The sequence below is a fragment of the Dromaius novaehollandiae genome, chromosome 4 (assembly GCF_036370855.1).
Source record: "Dromaius novaehollandiae isolate bDroNov1 chromosome 4, bDroNov1.hap1, whole genome shotgun sequence".
NCBI lineage: Eukaryota > Metazoa > Chordata > Aves > Casuariiformes > Dromaiidae > Dromaius > Dromaius novaehollandiae.
This window is the reverse complement of record NC_088101.1, coordinates 28,356,604-28,371,117: the sequence shown is the minus strand read 5'-3', so window position 1 is coordinate 28,371,117 and position 14,514 is coordinate 28,356,604. Positions and strand designations below refer to the sequence as shown.

At 39.2% G+C, this 14,514-nt stretch overlaps 1 protein-coding gene across 1 annotated transcript in view; it reads right to left on the bottom strand.

Moving 5' to 3' along the window:
- The window catches only part of FAT4 (FAT atypical cadherin 4), a 149,237-nt gene that overhangs the window by 65,747 nt on the left and 68,976 nt on the right, over positions 1 to 14,514 (bottom strand). Inside the window, exons 2-3 of the mRNA XM_026122491.2 lie at positions 5,337 to 5,468; positions 921 to 1,182 (exon numbers count right to left, since the gene is read on the bottom strand). Coding sequence (XP_025978276.2) covers positions 921 to 1,182; positions 5,337 to 5,468 — 394 coding nt within the window. The remainder of the gene's footprint in view (positions 1 to 920; positions 1,183 to 5,336; positions 5,469 to 14,514) is intronic.

Sequence of the window (14,514 nt, the reverse complement as noted above, 5' to 3'; positions counted from 1 at the left end):
GCTGTTTATTCATGTTTTAGAACAAGCTTTTAAGATACTTCAGTTACTACTACCGGCAGATACTGCTTTTTTACTATCACTCTGTATACAATATTGAAAAATTTTTACTTAGAGAAATATTCATTTCTCATGTAGAGACACAAAACAGCACAGTTTTTGAAAAAAAAATTCTAAGTAGTTTCTAGGGTAAGGGTTGAGCTTTTAAATATCAAAATACTCTTGTATATGAAACAAACTTCTAAAAAACGGAAAACAGCAATTCAAGAGGTCTGTGTTTGGGAAGCAGAATTAATTATTTAGAGGCTGAATTTTATGCAAAAAGGTTGTAAAATAACAATAGAGACAGGACTGAAAGATAAGTCAAGGAAATACAATGTTAGGGTTAGTATTTGAGTGTGTGAAGGAAATACTGTTAAGGAATCAATGTATAGGTTATTGGCTGCTCAGTTGTCACTAATTTTATGACCATACTCTCAATGAATTAAGTATAACTCACATTCATTGAAGACTGTTCTCTAAATCAATAAAAGCATAACCGTGGCACCTTCTTCATGTTCCTCCTGCCACTTTTTTTTTTTAAAGTGTCAATACCAAGAGGCTTCCATCAGGATGCAGGCATAATCCCTGTTCCCCAACTAGGAATTATGACTTTTTTTTTTTTTTTTTTTTGGAGTGGCAACCATTTTTCTATTTCCACAGTTAAGAGAAACTTCAACCCGCGAGCACATGACTGATACAGATGTCCTAGCAAGCAAACTTCCATCGTGATGTCCTCTGTCCCTCTGGATGGTGTGACAGCTACCTTTGACAGCTGCTATCTAGTGCACAAGTCAGACAGGATTGCTACCCCCTCCCCCTTGAGCTCCTCTTGATTGACAAGAAGAAAACTGCAGTCAATTTTAGGACCATTTCCTATTTACCTGGAGTGGCATCTTCGGGAATGTCAAAGGAATATACTGGTTTGGAGAATTTGGGTATATGGTCATTAACGTCACTGACAGTGATGTTTATTCGCATGTCAGAGGACTGCAGGCCATCATCAGCACGAACCAGTAAGGAGTATTTGGAGCGGCGCTCTCGGTCCAAACGCTTGGTGGCTATCAGGTCTCCTGACTCGGGGTCAATGTGGAAGCTATCATCCGCACCACTGATGATAGTATACGTGACAAGGGCATTGGCTCCCTAAGCAAAAACAAAAGAGGTCAAATCAAATTATTTGCCAGACAAACCACATCAAAATTTCCAGTAAGACAAAAATCGTTCCAGTAAAGGAAAATTTTCAGAACAGTTTCTTTCAATAAACAGCCTTCTTGCCTTCCAGTCTCTGCTTCAAGTCCCCAACAAAGACGCATTCACACATAAAACTTTTATTTATAAGACATGAAATGAGAAGATTATTTGAATATATTTTGCTAGGGCATTCATAAAAAGATCACATCCAGTCAATAAAACAGAGCTCTGATAATTGTTTTAATTTCAAGCCTGTTTCACTGAGCAACCTGTTTGCTATAACATCTTCCCTCTTAACAGGGATTAGTGTTTATTCTTGGTTTACATTTGAAGGTTAAACTAAACGAGCATCCTAGCACCAGGCACAGCTCTGCCCTTTCTGCTCACTGCCTTTGGGGATAGGAAAGGTGACGCGGAGCAGGGAGAAGAGGGCAGGAAGGAAGAAGAAAGACCTGCCGCCAGACGGCAACACCATCAGCCGTTGCAGGCGGCGAGACCTGCAGTGTGTGGCTCAGGAGGAACTCACGGGGTTGCGCTTAGATGTGCGCCTTGCAGCACCCCCAAAAGGACCGTTTATGCATAGGATGCATTTACCTATAGGAATTACACCCATAGCCTCCAAGTGACAAATCGTGTGTCACTAATATCACAGTTCTGACCTCTTAGGCTATGCTGGCAGCCCCTGCAAGTCGAAAACATTTGCTGCTGGGGTCATACAAAATATTCCAATCCATCTTGGAAAAAAAAAAGGTTCATTTGGATTTTAAGCATTTTGTTTGAAAAGAAAAAGCATTTTGATTAAAAGAAAATGAAAGAAAAGTAACTGCTCAGTTAGGAAATTTCCCCCCCACCTTTAAATTTTAAAATTTAAAGAAAAAAAGGAAACTTTTATTTAAAAAATATTGACACAATGCATTTCGCCTCAGCCCTGTCCTATCACAAATGATAAGAAACCTCACCTGCTGCAGTTTGTATCATCAATTAGTAGCAAGAAAATCACTCAGCCTTAAGGATGTTAGCTCTGCTGAGTACTGATTCATCCCAGAAAAGGGCAGCTACCAGACCAGTTTTCAGGCAGCTCCTGAGGATGGTTTGGCTAGTGTGACAACGCAGTCAGACGCGTGATTCAAGGGGATGTAACCGGCTGGCTACAGCGCCCAGCCCGGGCTTGCGTGACATTTCCCCAGAAAGCCAGCACTTAGCTGTAAATTTTGCATCTTAGTAGATGGAGATTGGTCTTGGAGGGAAAGGAAGAACAGACCCAAGACTGTGGGCTCACCTCCTCCTTTTCCCAACACACCCTTAAGTGAACTGAAGGTTTGGCATCTTAAAACATTGGATATGTGTAAGTGTACTCTGTATGCTTGATTACGCCCGGCTATATTTTGTTGACCATGTAATGGCTTGCTATTTCCTCCCACCTTCTGTACTGGTGCCGTTCCTGCACCTGGTGCCAGATCAAAGCTCAGATTTCATGGCTGAAACCTACTGCTAGCATGTGAGTGGCACTTCTGCAGAAGACAACAGATTGAAGAAAACAGAGAGGAACTATAGCTACTTGAAACACTCGGGCCTAAAAAAGCAAATTAACTGAGATAAATGCCAGCTCATGTTTGGTGAGATGAGAGAAAAACATTAGTTACCTGACCTTATGATAATGCCTCATGCCAACCCTTTTCTCTGGAGTGTTGTTTCAAAGAGTAGGAACCCACTAACTGATAAAATAAAATTTAAAAAGAAAACAACTTTCTACAGCTGCCCAGCCTTGACCAGCTGCCTGCGGTGCTTCAGTGTACATAGAATCTGTGTGTTCAGGTGTACCTGGTGTATGTAATACATTTTCCTGTAATTGTGTGGCTTAACAAAAACATCTGATGAGAATTTAAGATTTCAGAAGTGACCACATTCTTTATAGTTTGTTTGAGTAGCCAGCTTTCTCATAATAGAGCACAGCTAAAACAGCAACTACTTTTGATACTGGCCTAATTGAATTAGTATCTTTACATGAATTAGCTGAGAAGCAAAGAGAAATACAGATATGTAAAACCTATTAAAAAAGCTGTGCAACAGATAGAAATTTCCCATCTACCACTGACTGAAAAAAATCGCAAAGTGCTAGAACTTTTCATAATTCTTAAACCTTTGGTACAACTTAACACCTACAGAATCTCTTTAAATCTTTTCTCAGATCTCTATGAAGTCCTTATTTTAACAGGAAAATGTTTGAAAACTGCTGCCTAAACTCTACCATTTAATAATATTTGTAAGAGGGACTCCTGTACACAGTTCAACTGTGACTTTTAAGGGCTCTGTCACTCACCCTTGTCTTGAAGCTACAACTTTGATTCTGAAAGCAACTATGGGTGTAGAAAGGTGAGCATGTTTAGACACCCACAGCTTACTGAGCTGCCTATATGGGTTGCATGTGCAAAGAAAGAAGCCAGAAAAGAATAACACAGCAGGAATATTATGTGGAGGGGAAAAAAAAAAAGCATACACTATATCCTCAACTTCAAAGAGGGAGAAAAAAAAAGGCAACTATGTTCCTTCTCAACTACAGGTTGCTAAAAATCTTGGGGTCTTCATAAAGGGTTTGAGTTACAAATGTTCTGCTACCCAAATCGAAATGTAACCTTTTCACAAAAAAGATTGACTGACTTCTGTATATGTTAACAAATTAATTGTCACTGGAATGAGGGCTTTAGAATGGGTAACATGTTAATTGTGTATTAGGCATAGTCAAAAAGAGGCTGGAGCCTAACACATTGCTAAAATCTTAGATTTCTGATTGCCATGTCATAGCAGAGAGCATTAGTTTCACATTTACTTCTTCCTAATCTGAAGACAAGCATTTTAAGATACATAGCCACAATTTTTCTTATTGACAGACACCTTTCCAAAGTCGTCCTTTTTGTCCTTATAACAGACTGCTACCAGAAAATAAAGGAAAGAACAAGAACATATTCCTATCATTCCTGGGGGAATTTCAATAGTTGTCTATGTAGTGGCGAGATCAATTAGCAATCACAGGAGGACTAACTAAACTAACATGAAAAAGGCCAGAAATAAAATTCTCCTAATGGGATTGAATTACCTTATGATTTGAATGTAGGATTGCCTGTTGTTTTTAAAAGTAATCCTATATTTTAATGACAACACAGATTTCTTCACATAATCATATTGACTTTTTAGGCTTTGACAGAAAAATCAGTTCAAGTGAATGAAACAATGTAAGTAATATTTTAGTAACTTACATTCCAAAAGAAACAAATAAATCAAATTATATTCAGATATGTTTGCTTGATACACATCCAACCCGACTGCAAAGTGGCCAACTGTTTAATGTTGCTCAGAAGGCTTTTGCTAGTTTCTCTACAATTCCTTAGTTGCAAGGTCCTCACAGTACTGAATCTACACTGGCAAAAATATTCTCTGGACAGCTTCATGTACAAAGCAGATATTTTAGTATTATTTTCTTTCCCCTCTCTTTTAGTGAAATAAAACTTTCTTTCAAAAGAGGATAATAGTGGCATTAAGTAGTTCTAGTGAAAGGGTAAGCAGGCATTATCAAAACTTTTCTTGTTCTCTAAAGCTTGGCTCACATGAATTTTATTGCAAACCTCGAATTGGGCTTGAATATAACATCTCCATGCTTCAAAGCTGGTTAGATTTAAAGCTGTGGTTTTAAACAGAATGAGTTAATAAATCTTTATTGCAAGCTTGCCAGCCCAGGACCTATGCCAAGTCAGTGGGTACAGTATATGATGAGATTGATAAAAATAAGACCATCTAGAACCAAAACATGGGGGCATTTTTTTTGTCATTATTGGAATTGCTCATTAAGTGATGTTATGAAAACATTAACTCATTATATACAAGCCAGCAAGCAGCCTTCAGTTGATAAGGCCTTTGTCTCATTTGTGTGCAGCTCTATGATACTTGCTAAATATAGTTTTGTGCATGGGTCAAATGAGTATAAAGAACTGGATCTTACAGCGACTCTCAAGTCCAAGTTCTTACTAAAGAAATAAAATAACAGGTAAAAAAATGTATTTCCAGATCAACATTTTTAGTACAGTTATTCAAATATGAAGCCATTCTCCTACCTCATCAGCATCCATGGCTGTCAGCTGCATTATTTTAGATCCATCTCCTATATTCTCTTCTACAGTCAGATCAAGCATATCTGTGGGGAAAACTGGTGGGTTGTCGTTGATATCTTGAAGCGTTATTTCCACCTATGTAGAGCAAGAAGCCAAAAAAGTGGTATGAGCACTCTGAGTTAGACATTGATTAGACCTGAATGTTACAAATCACATAATTCTGAAAGAAACCAGGTAAATTATGTTTAATCACATGAATTAGAACATTCCCAAATAACACCAACAGGAACAGCCCCTCCGGATAATAAAATTCCACATTGTTATAAAATACTCATAGGAAAGCCTCTAACATAAATAAAGTTAATTTGACTTGTTGATAGCAACTGATTTTAAGTGGACCTAGTCTAGTTTATATTGGAAAAGATCCACTGATCAACTGTCATTGTAATCCCCAAAGTTGGCCCCTGGAGGATAGCTGCCAAGACCCAGGGCAGGAGATCATTCAACCATTAAATACTGCTTGACATAAAGATGAGGTGGTGTAAAATTCTCTCTGAAATGTTTATATATTGGCAACTCTCAGTTCTGAGGGAGGAAAAAACAGCCCTGCACTTTATATTTAAAAACATTCTGGTTTTCCCTCTCTCAAACCTCTCCTCTAATTGCAAACACAAATGTTACTGTAGGTGCACCCACTAGCATCTACTCTCCTTGCCTACACACATTTAAGCATTCTTTTCATATGCTCTATCTATATGCTTTTCCAAGTAGTAATGATAGTGGCAGAAAGATGTGTTTTTTATTCATAGTTCTCCATAAACAAGATTGCTTGGTTCTCACAGCCCTGCTGATGCCAATTCAAAAAGCTGTAAAGCTGGATTTTCCCTGGTTGCTGAGTATGACACACAATACTCCAATAAAGAAAGAATGAAAGAGAGGACACAGCTGTTTTTTATCTACCATGGAGAAAAAAGGTTTGTTTCAGGACTCAGAATATTAAATGGCCACCAAAACCTGAAGACTAACTAAAGAGAAAACTGAGTAGCTGAAGTCTGTCTTTATTGACCTTCAAGAAACAGAAAAGGGTAGATGTAGTGGATAAGATCAGGCATAAAGACATAAATGACTTACAGTAGGCATCTAGGTCAACAGACAAAATAATAATTATATTGCAGTATCTCCCACCCCATTGTCTACAGAGGATTTCCCTGTATTTGGTTGAAAACACATGGATTAGCCTGCTCTGTGTTCAATCAATGCAGGCATCACTGGTGATTTGAAGGCTATGATTTCTACTGTTTCTAGTCACCTGCCACAATTTCTTCTTACACTCTGTTTTCATATAGGCTGTCAATTGCCAAACCATTTGTATTTGATCAGGGATCCGGAAGATAAACATTTTAGTGACAAAGGCCTGGCTTTCTGCAGAAAAACCAAGTCACCTGGGCTTGCTTGCTGTGTGTTTCCCCTCACACCACCAGAACGCGGCATAGCATTGCAGCTGATCCCAGATACTACTCTTTCCTCTTCACTCAAATCTGTGTGCGACAGGGTGACCACAGCATGGCTGTGCCTGACAGCCATCAATCCTCTGTGGACTTTTTAAGCCAGGGCCACCCCACATCTCTGGTGCAGTTGCTAAAGAAGTTTCAGATAGATAGGAGACATATATTTAAGGATGTCCCACCTTTCCTTCCTTTTGAAGGCAACTATTTCACAAAGTCCAACATCTCCACCAGTGCTAGACTTTGCGACGGGAACAGATTTGTTGTGTGGAGTTACCGGTTTTTCTTCTAAGACTCTGAAAATATAAATGGCCTTAGACTTGTAAATACCCTAAGGGTATACCTCTCTAGGCCTTGTTTGGTCCTAATTCACCCTTCTTGTCTGCCTGAGAGAACCTAGCCTAGCACTACCTGTGCAGGCCAGCCCTCCTCCCTGGGCACCTAGCACTTCCATAGACCAGAGCAGTCTCCTCTGGAAAAAACGAGAATATGTCCAGCTTTGTGCAACTTAAAATCCTTAAGGACAAGCATTTTTCCTTCAACAGGATTTCTTCTCAGAGAGAGGAGAGATCTAGATCATTGTGAACATTATAGCTATACTGGTCTTTGATCAGTAAGTACTCCACACAGCTAAACATCTTCCACCAGGGGATCTCAGCTACCCTCAGTCAGCTTGAACAAATGAGTTTTTGAGTTCCCTGAGTCAGATAAAGAAATTGAAGTGAGGTTGCGCAGTACTCTAGCCTTCGGGAGGGTGGATTAAAGAGCAACACCGTTACGTCTATGTGCTACTGGGAAGTGCCTGATCTGTTAGGTACATTCAGCGTGCACCTACTAGTTCACCTTCCTTAGGAGGCTGGACACAGAGCGCACCGGTGAAGAGCTCGGGTGATGTGCTGCTCAGTCGTGTCTTTATTTCAGCTTTAGTCTGTGTTCTGTATTTATGCCCACAGCATGTTATATTATCACTGTCAGCCTGCCAGAACTGTTTTGCAGCATTAAAGAAAACAAGCATCTTTAAAAACAGAGGAAATAATGTATTAATATTACAGAGATAACTGTTCAAGTGCAGACCAAATACTGCACCTGAAAGACTTATATGGCCTTTTATAGGCCACAATTAATTTGATTTAATTCCTTTGATCATTCACAAAGGGTACATAAAATACTTCATGGCCTGAGAAAGATTAACCCTGATGGTCTAGTTTACATCTCTGACAACAGCAGTACAAAAAGCGTTGACTCAACAATAACTATGCCATCACAAACTGTAATTCAACAATTGAATAACCAGGCATGAATTTTTAAAGAATAAAAAAGCCTGAGAGGTTGGTTTTCACGGTGACTACTGCACCAAGGTGACAATTAATCACAGAAATGGGAGAGATGCAATAGAAACGACAGATGAAGGGATAGCTGCTATAGCTTGTATTTGCCAAGCAGGTTGCACTCCTTGAACTGGCACAGCAAAGCATGCAGTTCTTCCATTGAAAGTATTATATTTCACCAGATACTGTTTCAAGGTACAGTAGCTGTGCAGCTCTGCAACTTATTTATTAATACCATACATGTCATGCACAGCTAATGTTTCAGCTGCAGGTGACATTTTACCACCAGAACCCATTTTCACGATGAGATATTACCCTTTGTAAAAATCATATGAAAAATATATGATAGCTTCTGGGTTCTGGGGCTAGGAGCTTTGCATTGCCTACAGCACGCATAATGTAATACGTAGGAATCCAGGAATACAGACGGCAAAGGGTTATGAGATAAATTAATTATAAAGCTAGATTCTGAATGACTGGAAAAAGAGAACGAAGAATAATAGACGATGTAATTTTATCCTGCAAAATCCGCTCATTAAATAACCAAAGACACTGTGTTTTATACTGAAGACCCACTTAAAAAGTTGGAAAAATAACGAATTCATAAACAGGGACGAGAAATTTTTACAAAGAGACCACAGTATTTTTAAAAAGCATTTATAGCATGATTTACTATTTAACCACAGGGCTGAGACAATGCATATAGCTTTATAATTAACTTTTGGCTACATCTAATTAGCAGCCCTGTGTAAAGCCATAGCAAAAGTAAACAGAGAGCTTATTAATTCACCTCAGATACAGTACTGCAAACATAAAAAATAAGTGAAATTACTTTAAATGGACCCATCACAGGATCTTAAATAACACATTCCTCAGAAAGACTTGAGAGAAATCCTCACAAATTTCCCCCAAAAGAAGTTAGTTGCTAAATTTTATACCAAAGGCCTAATTTAATAACATATATACACAATGAATGAGTCAGGACCTGAGATTAATGTGCAGTTTTCTATCCAGGAGCTAAGAAACAAAGTTCATTGTTGAAATTATTTCGCAAATTTAGACCCCAGGTAGAAGCTCATGGGGCAACTATGATAACAAACAACACATCTTATCATGTCTGTATTAGGGAGGGAGAGGGAAAAAAAAAAAAAAAGCTTTAATTGAATATCTAAGCCAAAGCTTTTCCAAGCCAAGTGCCTCTTTCTAACCCCACCTTACATTTGCATAAAGATGTCAATGTGTGTCACACAAGAGTCCTAAAATATATGTTTTGATGAATATCACATGCCACCAATAACCACGTGCAATTTTGCCTCCGTTTCAGTGCAGGTAGGACGAGCAGGCTGGATGGGTGCTACCTGCCATCGGCAAGGCAGGTGGCCACGACACGGACATTACGTCCAGAAAGGTCTGCGGCGCGTGCTCCGCTCCCGCCTCGCTGCCAAACAGCCTCCAGCAACAGCAGCAAGTATGAGAAGAAATACCGAGTTCAGAAAACCAAAGGCCTCAAGAACCAGAATATGCCGCAGGAATAATAATATACAACTGCAGCAGAACTGATGAAGCCTGGCTGCCCATGTGCTCATGCCGTCGCCGAAGCCGTTCCCCAGCCACGCGACTCCCAGTCCCCTCCAGGCTGTGCCGGCCGGGCAAGAGAGGAGAGTGGCTGCACAGCTACGCACTCAGCCCTCGCACTGCCACCAGGCAGCGGCACGCCTTCTGCTCGCCTTCCTCTCGGTCCAGGTGTCGGTGGGGGTCCTGCCGCCCCTCTGAACAGCCTTGAATTTTTATGGAAGCCACAGGAACATAATCTGCAATAGTGACTTCTAGATCTTTTAGGAACGTGACAAAAATCTGAGAATAGTTTCAAAATATTGCCTCATTTCGTTTGTTCGAGGGAAATGGAAGAATCAGAAAGCTCTGTTCAATGCACCCTTGTGTGCAAGTATCCATGAAATTACTCTACTTTTCTATAAATTTTAGTATAAAATTTTCCCTCTCAGACATTGAATGCATCTAGAAAAAAAACCACTGAAAATCGAAGCATTCCTTCACATTTATATTGCAGAAGAAAAAGGGTATTTACTGTGCCTTGTAAAATAAACAATAATTTTGCATCTCAACTCATATGCAAACCATCTTCGCGATTCTTTTCCAGTTCCATTCGGCCCATAGTAACATAAGCTGCAAAATACAAAAGTACTACAACAAACAGCAAAAATGGGGAAGTCAAACGAGACCACAAATTTCGTCCTATATATGAATTATGTATTGCTCATCCTCCAGGCTTAGCAACACTCTTATAATACTGCAATGCCCTGCCACTAATGCCGAAGGTCAACCTGTCCTCTTCTGTGTCAATTTGATCCTTACAGTTTGCTATCCAAGTCATTTTCAGAGCAGAGAAAGTATTAATTACCTGGATCCAGTCAGGATTCTTACTTGCTGCTCAAATTAGTCCCTTGTGTTTTTCCTCCACAGACAAATTCAGAGCAAATTATGCCTCATGGGAGTGCACAACATTAAGTTTGCTAATATGAGCCAAGGCATTATTCATCTTGAATGGATTTTACTTGATTTACTTCTTCAAATGTATATTTAAGAATAATATGAGAGTTCTTTTATCCATTCAAACAAACCTCAAATCTTACTGGGTGTAAATAATCATACTAGGAGCTCACTTCACAGAGCGATCAGATGGTATTTATTTAAGTGTTCACGGCGTGAACCTGAACACAATACAGTCAGTGAGACACTCTCACCGAGTCTGGTGTTTCAAAACGTGGTCTTTACTTAGAATAAAATACCCTCTGAATTAACTGATGGCATTTATGAAGAGTATATCTGAAAGTGACCCTTTACAAAGAGTGACACTGCAGTGTGAGGTCCTCAATAGTTTCATACTTTGCGTATAACTCTAGAAACAACGTATTATGAAGGCAAGGAAAAAGTAAGATACAGTAGAAAACAACAAGAAGAAATTTCATTAACTGAAATGAGTATGAGCTATTAGATAGAGCTTGCACTTGAATAATCTAACCGTATATTTGTTTAAAATAATTTGCTGAATTAAGAAATAACTGCTAAAAGGCTAAGTTTCACTTCTTAGAGCAAAAGAACCAACCCATGTCAAAAATGCGCGTACCCCAGACAATTAGTACTGAGCAAGCTAGAAAAATTCTATGCTCAACATAAAAAGACTTAATATGAGATAGTTTTATTCTGGAATAAGAAATCACTTTACTGACCAAACTTGCTGGGTTTATGAGCTACAAAGGAAAGTACAATAAAATATTGCATTGGAAGGCAACGTGCCAAATTCTATCCGATCGTAACACCATCTATAAACCTATAGACTCATTTGGCCAGAATCTAGCCCTGTGCTTTATTACACTTATTAACATTTATTTTTATTTTATTTCAAGGTGAGGAGGGTTTATACAGGAGGGTTTATATTTCTCCCTTCTAAAATTCTTCCATCTATCCAATGAAAATGAGGGGAAAAAAAGATGCCACAGAAAACCTGAATTAACTCATGTGGCTACAGCAAGTTTCACTGGGACTCCACAAACATGTGCAGTAATTCTTGCTCCCAGCCACCCTATCCATGTTACATGCTTGATCAGAGATCTATAGATAGAGTATGATCTAAGAAGAAAGGAACTCCCAGATGGCTTTCATGCATTCAACATTTCTTCAAACACTACAGCTATTTGATTAAAGATCAGAGTGGAAGGGCAACAGATTTTCTTTTAATTTACGTATTTTTGAGTCATTCTCTTTCTTTGCTTGTTGCAGTAGTATTCTCTGGATGTCTCAAGAGATACCATCTAATCTAAAGATAGTATTATCACACATTGCTGTAGTTGCTAACAGAAGACTTTTGTTTATGCTTAAGCCTTTCTATGATCCTTCTCATATTAGAAAAACTTATTCTCTGTAGGAGACCGGTAGTATACCACCAGAATTAATTTTACCAGAATAAAAGTGAAAGCATTCTATTCCTCACCTCTGAATAACTATTCTAAGTATTAATATTATTCTAGATAACAATTAAAAATTTTGAAGTTTTAATTTATCACGACTGTGACTAAAACACGAATCTGGCCACCTCTAGTTCTTTTTCTCCTGTCTCCATCACTTTGGCTTTATTGCTTATACAGATGTCAACTGTTCAGCTCATCCTGAAAAACATAAATACATATAGATTTTCTTTTATTGATGTGAGTAACTCTACCGGCTACTCACATCAGTCAAGTTACAGTTATGCTAAGTGTTTTGCAGGACCAGCGCTTGTGTGCTTCCTCTGAACTGTGAAGGCAAAAGGACAGAAAGATTAACTATTAGGATACTAGCAAGCAAAAAAGGAAAAGAGGAAAATCTTCCCTAATAAATGCTTCTAATCACACTAAAAACCTCATTGTCTAAACTGAACCAATTTTCCAACTTGTTTTAACTAAAGGTGACTACAGATGAGTGGAGCTCTCCAGGTCTGGCCGTTGCAGAGTGGCAGACGTACCTTACGAAATACAACTAGGAAGGACAAAAAGTACGCGCATAAGTCACTTCTGTGGACAGTTTGGACAGAGGGAAAATATTGGGAAACAGTAAGCCTGATGGAGAAAAACAAAGATTTGTGTTTTCAAATTACTTAAATAAGCAATAATACCAACATTCAGGAAAGGGGAAAACAAACTGCAGACTGCACACATTTACAATTTCCACAACAGGGCAGAAAGCCCACTTATAAAGCAAACATCCTGGGATGAGGCAACAGTTTTTGCTTAGCTAGAGGATGAACAAGGTATCTGAATATTCCATTTTCCAGAAGGCATACAATCCAAGTGCAAGGTAGCACAGTAAAAATCACATTAGGCTACCATGCTGCAGGCCAGCAAACCTGCTAAATATGAATACGAAGTTGTGAAGAATCCTGCTATTAATGGTGGGAATATTGAGGCTGTAGAGAAAACGTGAGTAAGCTCTAAAACGGCACTGCTGGAAAAAGACAAATATGAACGCCCGAGGCCAGTGGCAGTCACTTGATCTCTGAGTCTTGAGATTTGGGGTAACATCTTCAGAAAAAAGGCACAAGGCTTCAATTTAGGTGTGTGGATTTAAGGGCCCATTTTCAGAGGGTGCCTCGATGAAGCAGGGGACCTGAAAGCCAGCCCAGGCTACTCGGCAGCCCGCTCCAACCACCCCGACGCAGACCATGAACACACCATGCGCGCTGCACTAGTGCAAACAGCACCCAAGGGAAAGAGAACATTTTGAGCCCATTTAGAGTGCAGATTACGACTACGTCTCCCTTGCACTCGCAAAAACCATCGGTTCCTACTGATCAGTCCTGATGTGTTTTGGAAGCACAGGGCTCAACATATTTTGTCAGCATGTTTCATTTTCTCCATTAAACAAACACTCAGAAACATGATTAATAAGAGTTATAAGTAACATGGTAATTTCCCAGGTAATTTTGATCTGTGGTCTCTAATTCCAGTATCGCATAACTTGCCTGCGGTTGAAATCATGTTGTAAAATACAGTTTAGTATGGCAATTTGATGTTTTACGGCCAGCTCGCTTTTATAAAGTATCAGTATTTTCTAAAAACACTAGGAGGTCACAGTGCTCTTACGAACCCAGCGATTTAACTGACGCTGTCAGAAAAGTTGGACACAAATCTGCTTTAATCATTATTTAAAGTTAAAAAGAAATCACTTTCTTGTACTCCGTCTCTAACAAATACTAAGCTTAATGCTGCAAAGAGAAGGTGCTATAATTTGTTTCTTCTTTCTCTTTCTCTCTCTCTCTCTCTCTCTCTCCTTTTTTTAAGGTGACCACTGGGATTTGCTCTGCCTGGAGTCTTGATTAAATGTTTCACTGCATCCAGAACACTTCATCATGCAGCGTAGCCAAGACCTATTATGGTTTGCAAGTGACTCATACTTTAGCTATGAGAAGCCCATAATAAAGAACATTTTACACAAAAATGCCAAAAAGGTTGGTAATTTAATCTTGATTTTAAGTAGGTATGCAAGGTCTCCAAGTCCAGCATGTGCTTGCTTAGGCAGACAATAAGGCATTGTCTGGAAACACGTTACCTACAGTGGCTGCATCTAACATTTCTGCACAGTCCAGATGATACCACCATAGAAAAGCACTGGCTCATTCTTGTGAGAGCGCTGCTAATACAAGTTTTAGCAGAAATACAGTGTGATTTATCTGTTCAGGCTATAGGCCACCAGTACCTGGGCAAAGCATTTATTAAAAGCGGTGAGGTGGAAAACATCATTATTAGCCAGTGAGTAAATACACGTGGCCAGTCAAGCTCATCCTCTACATGCCCA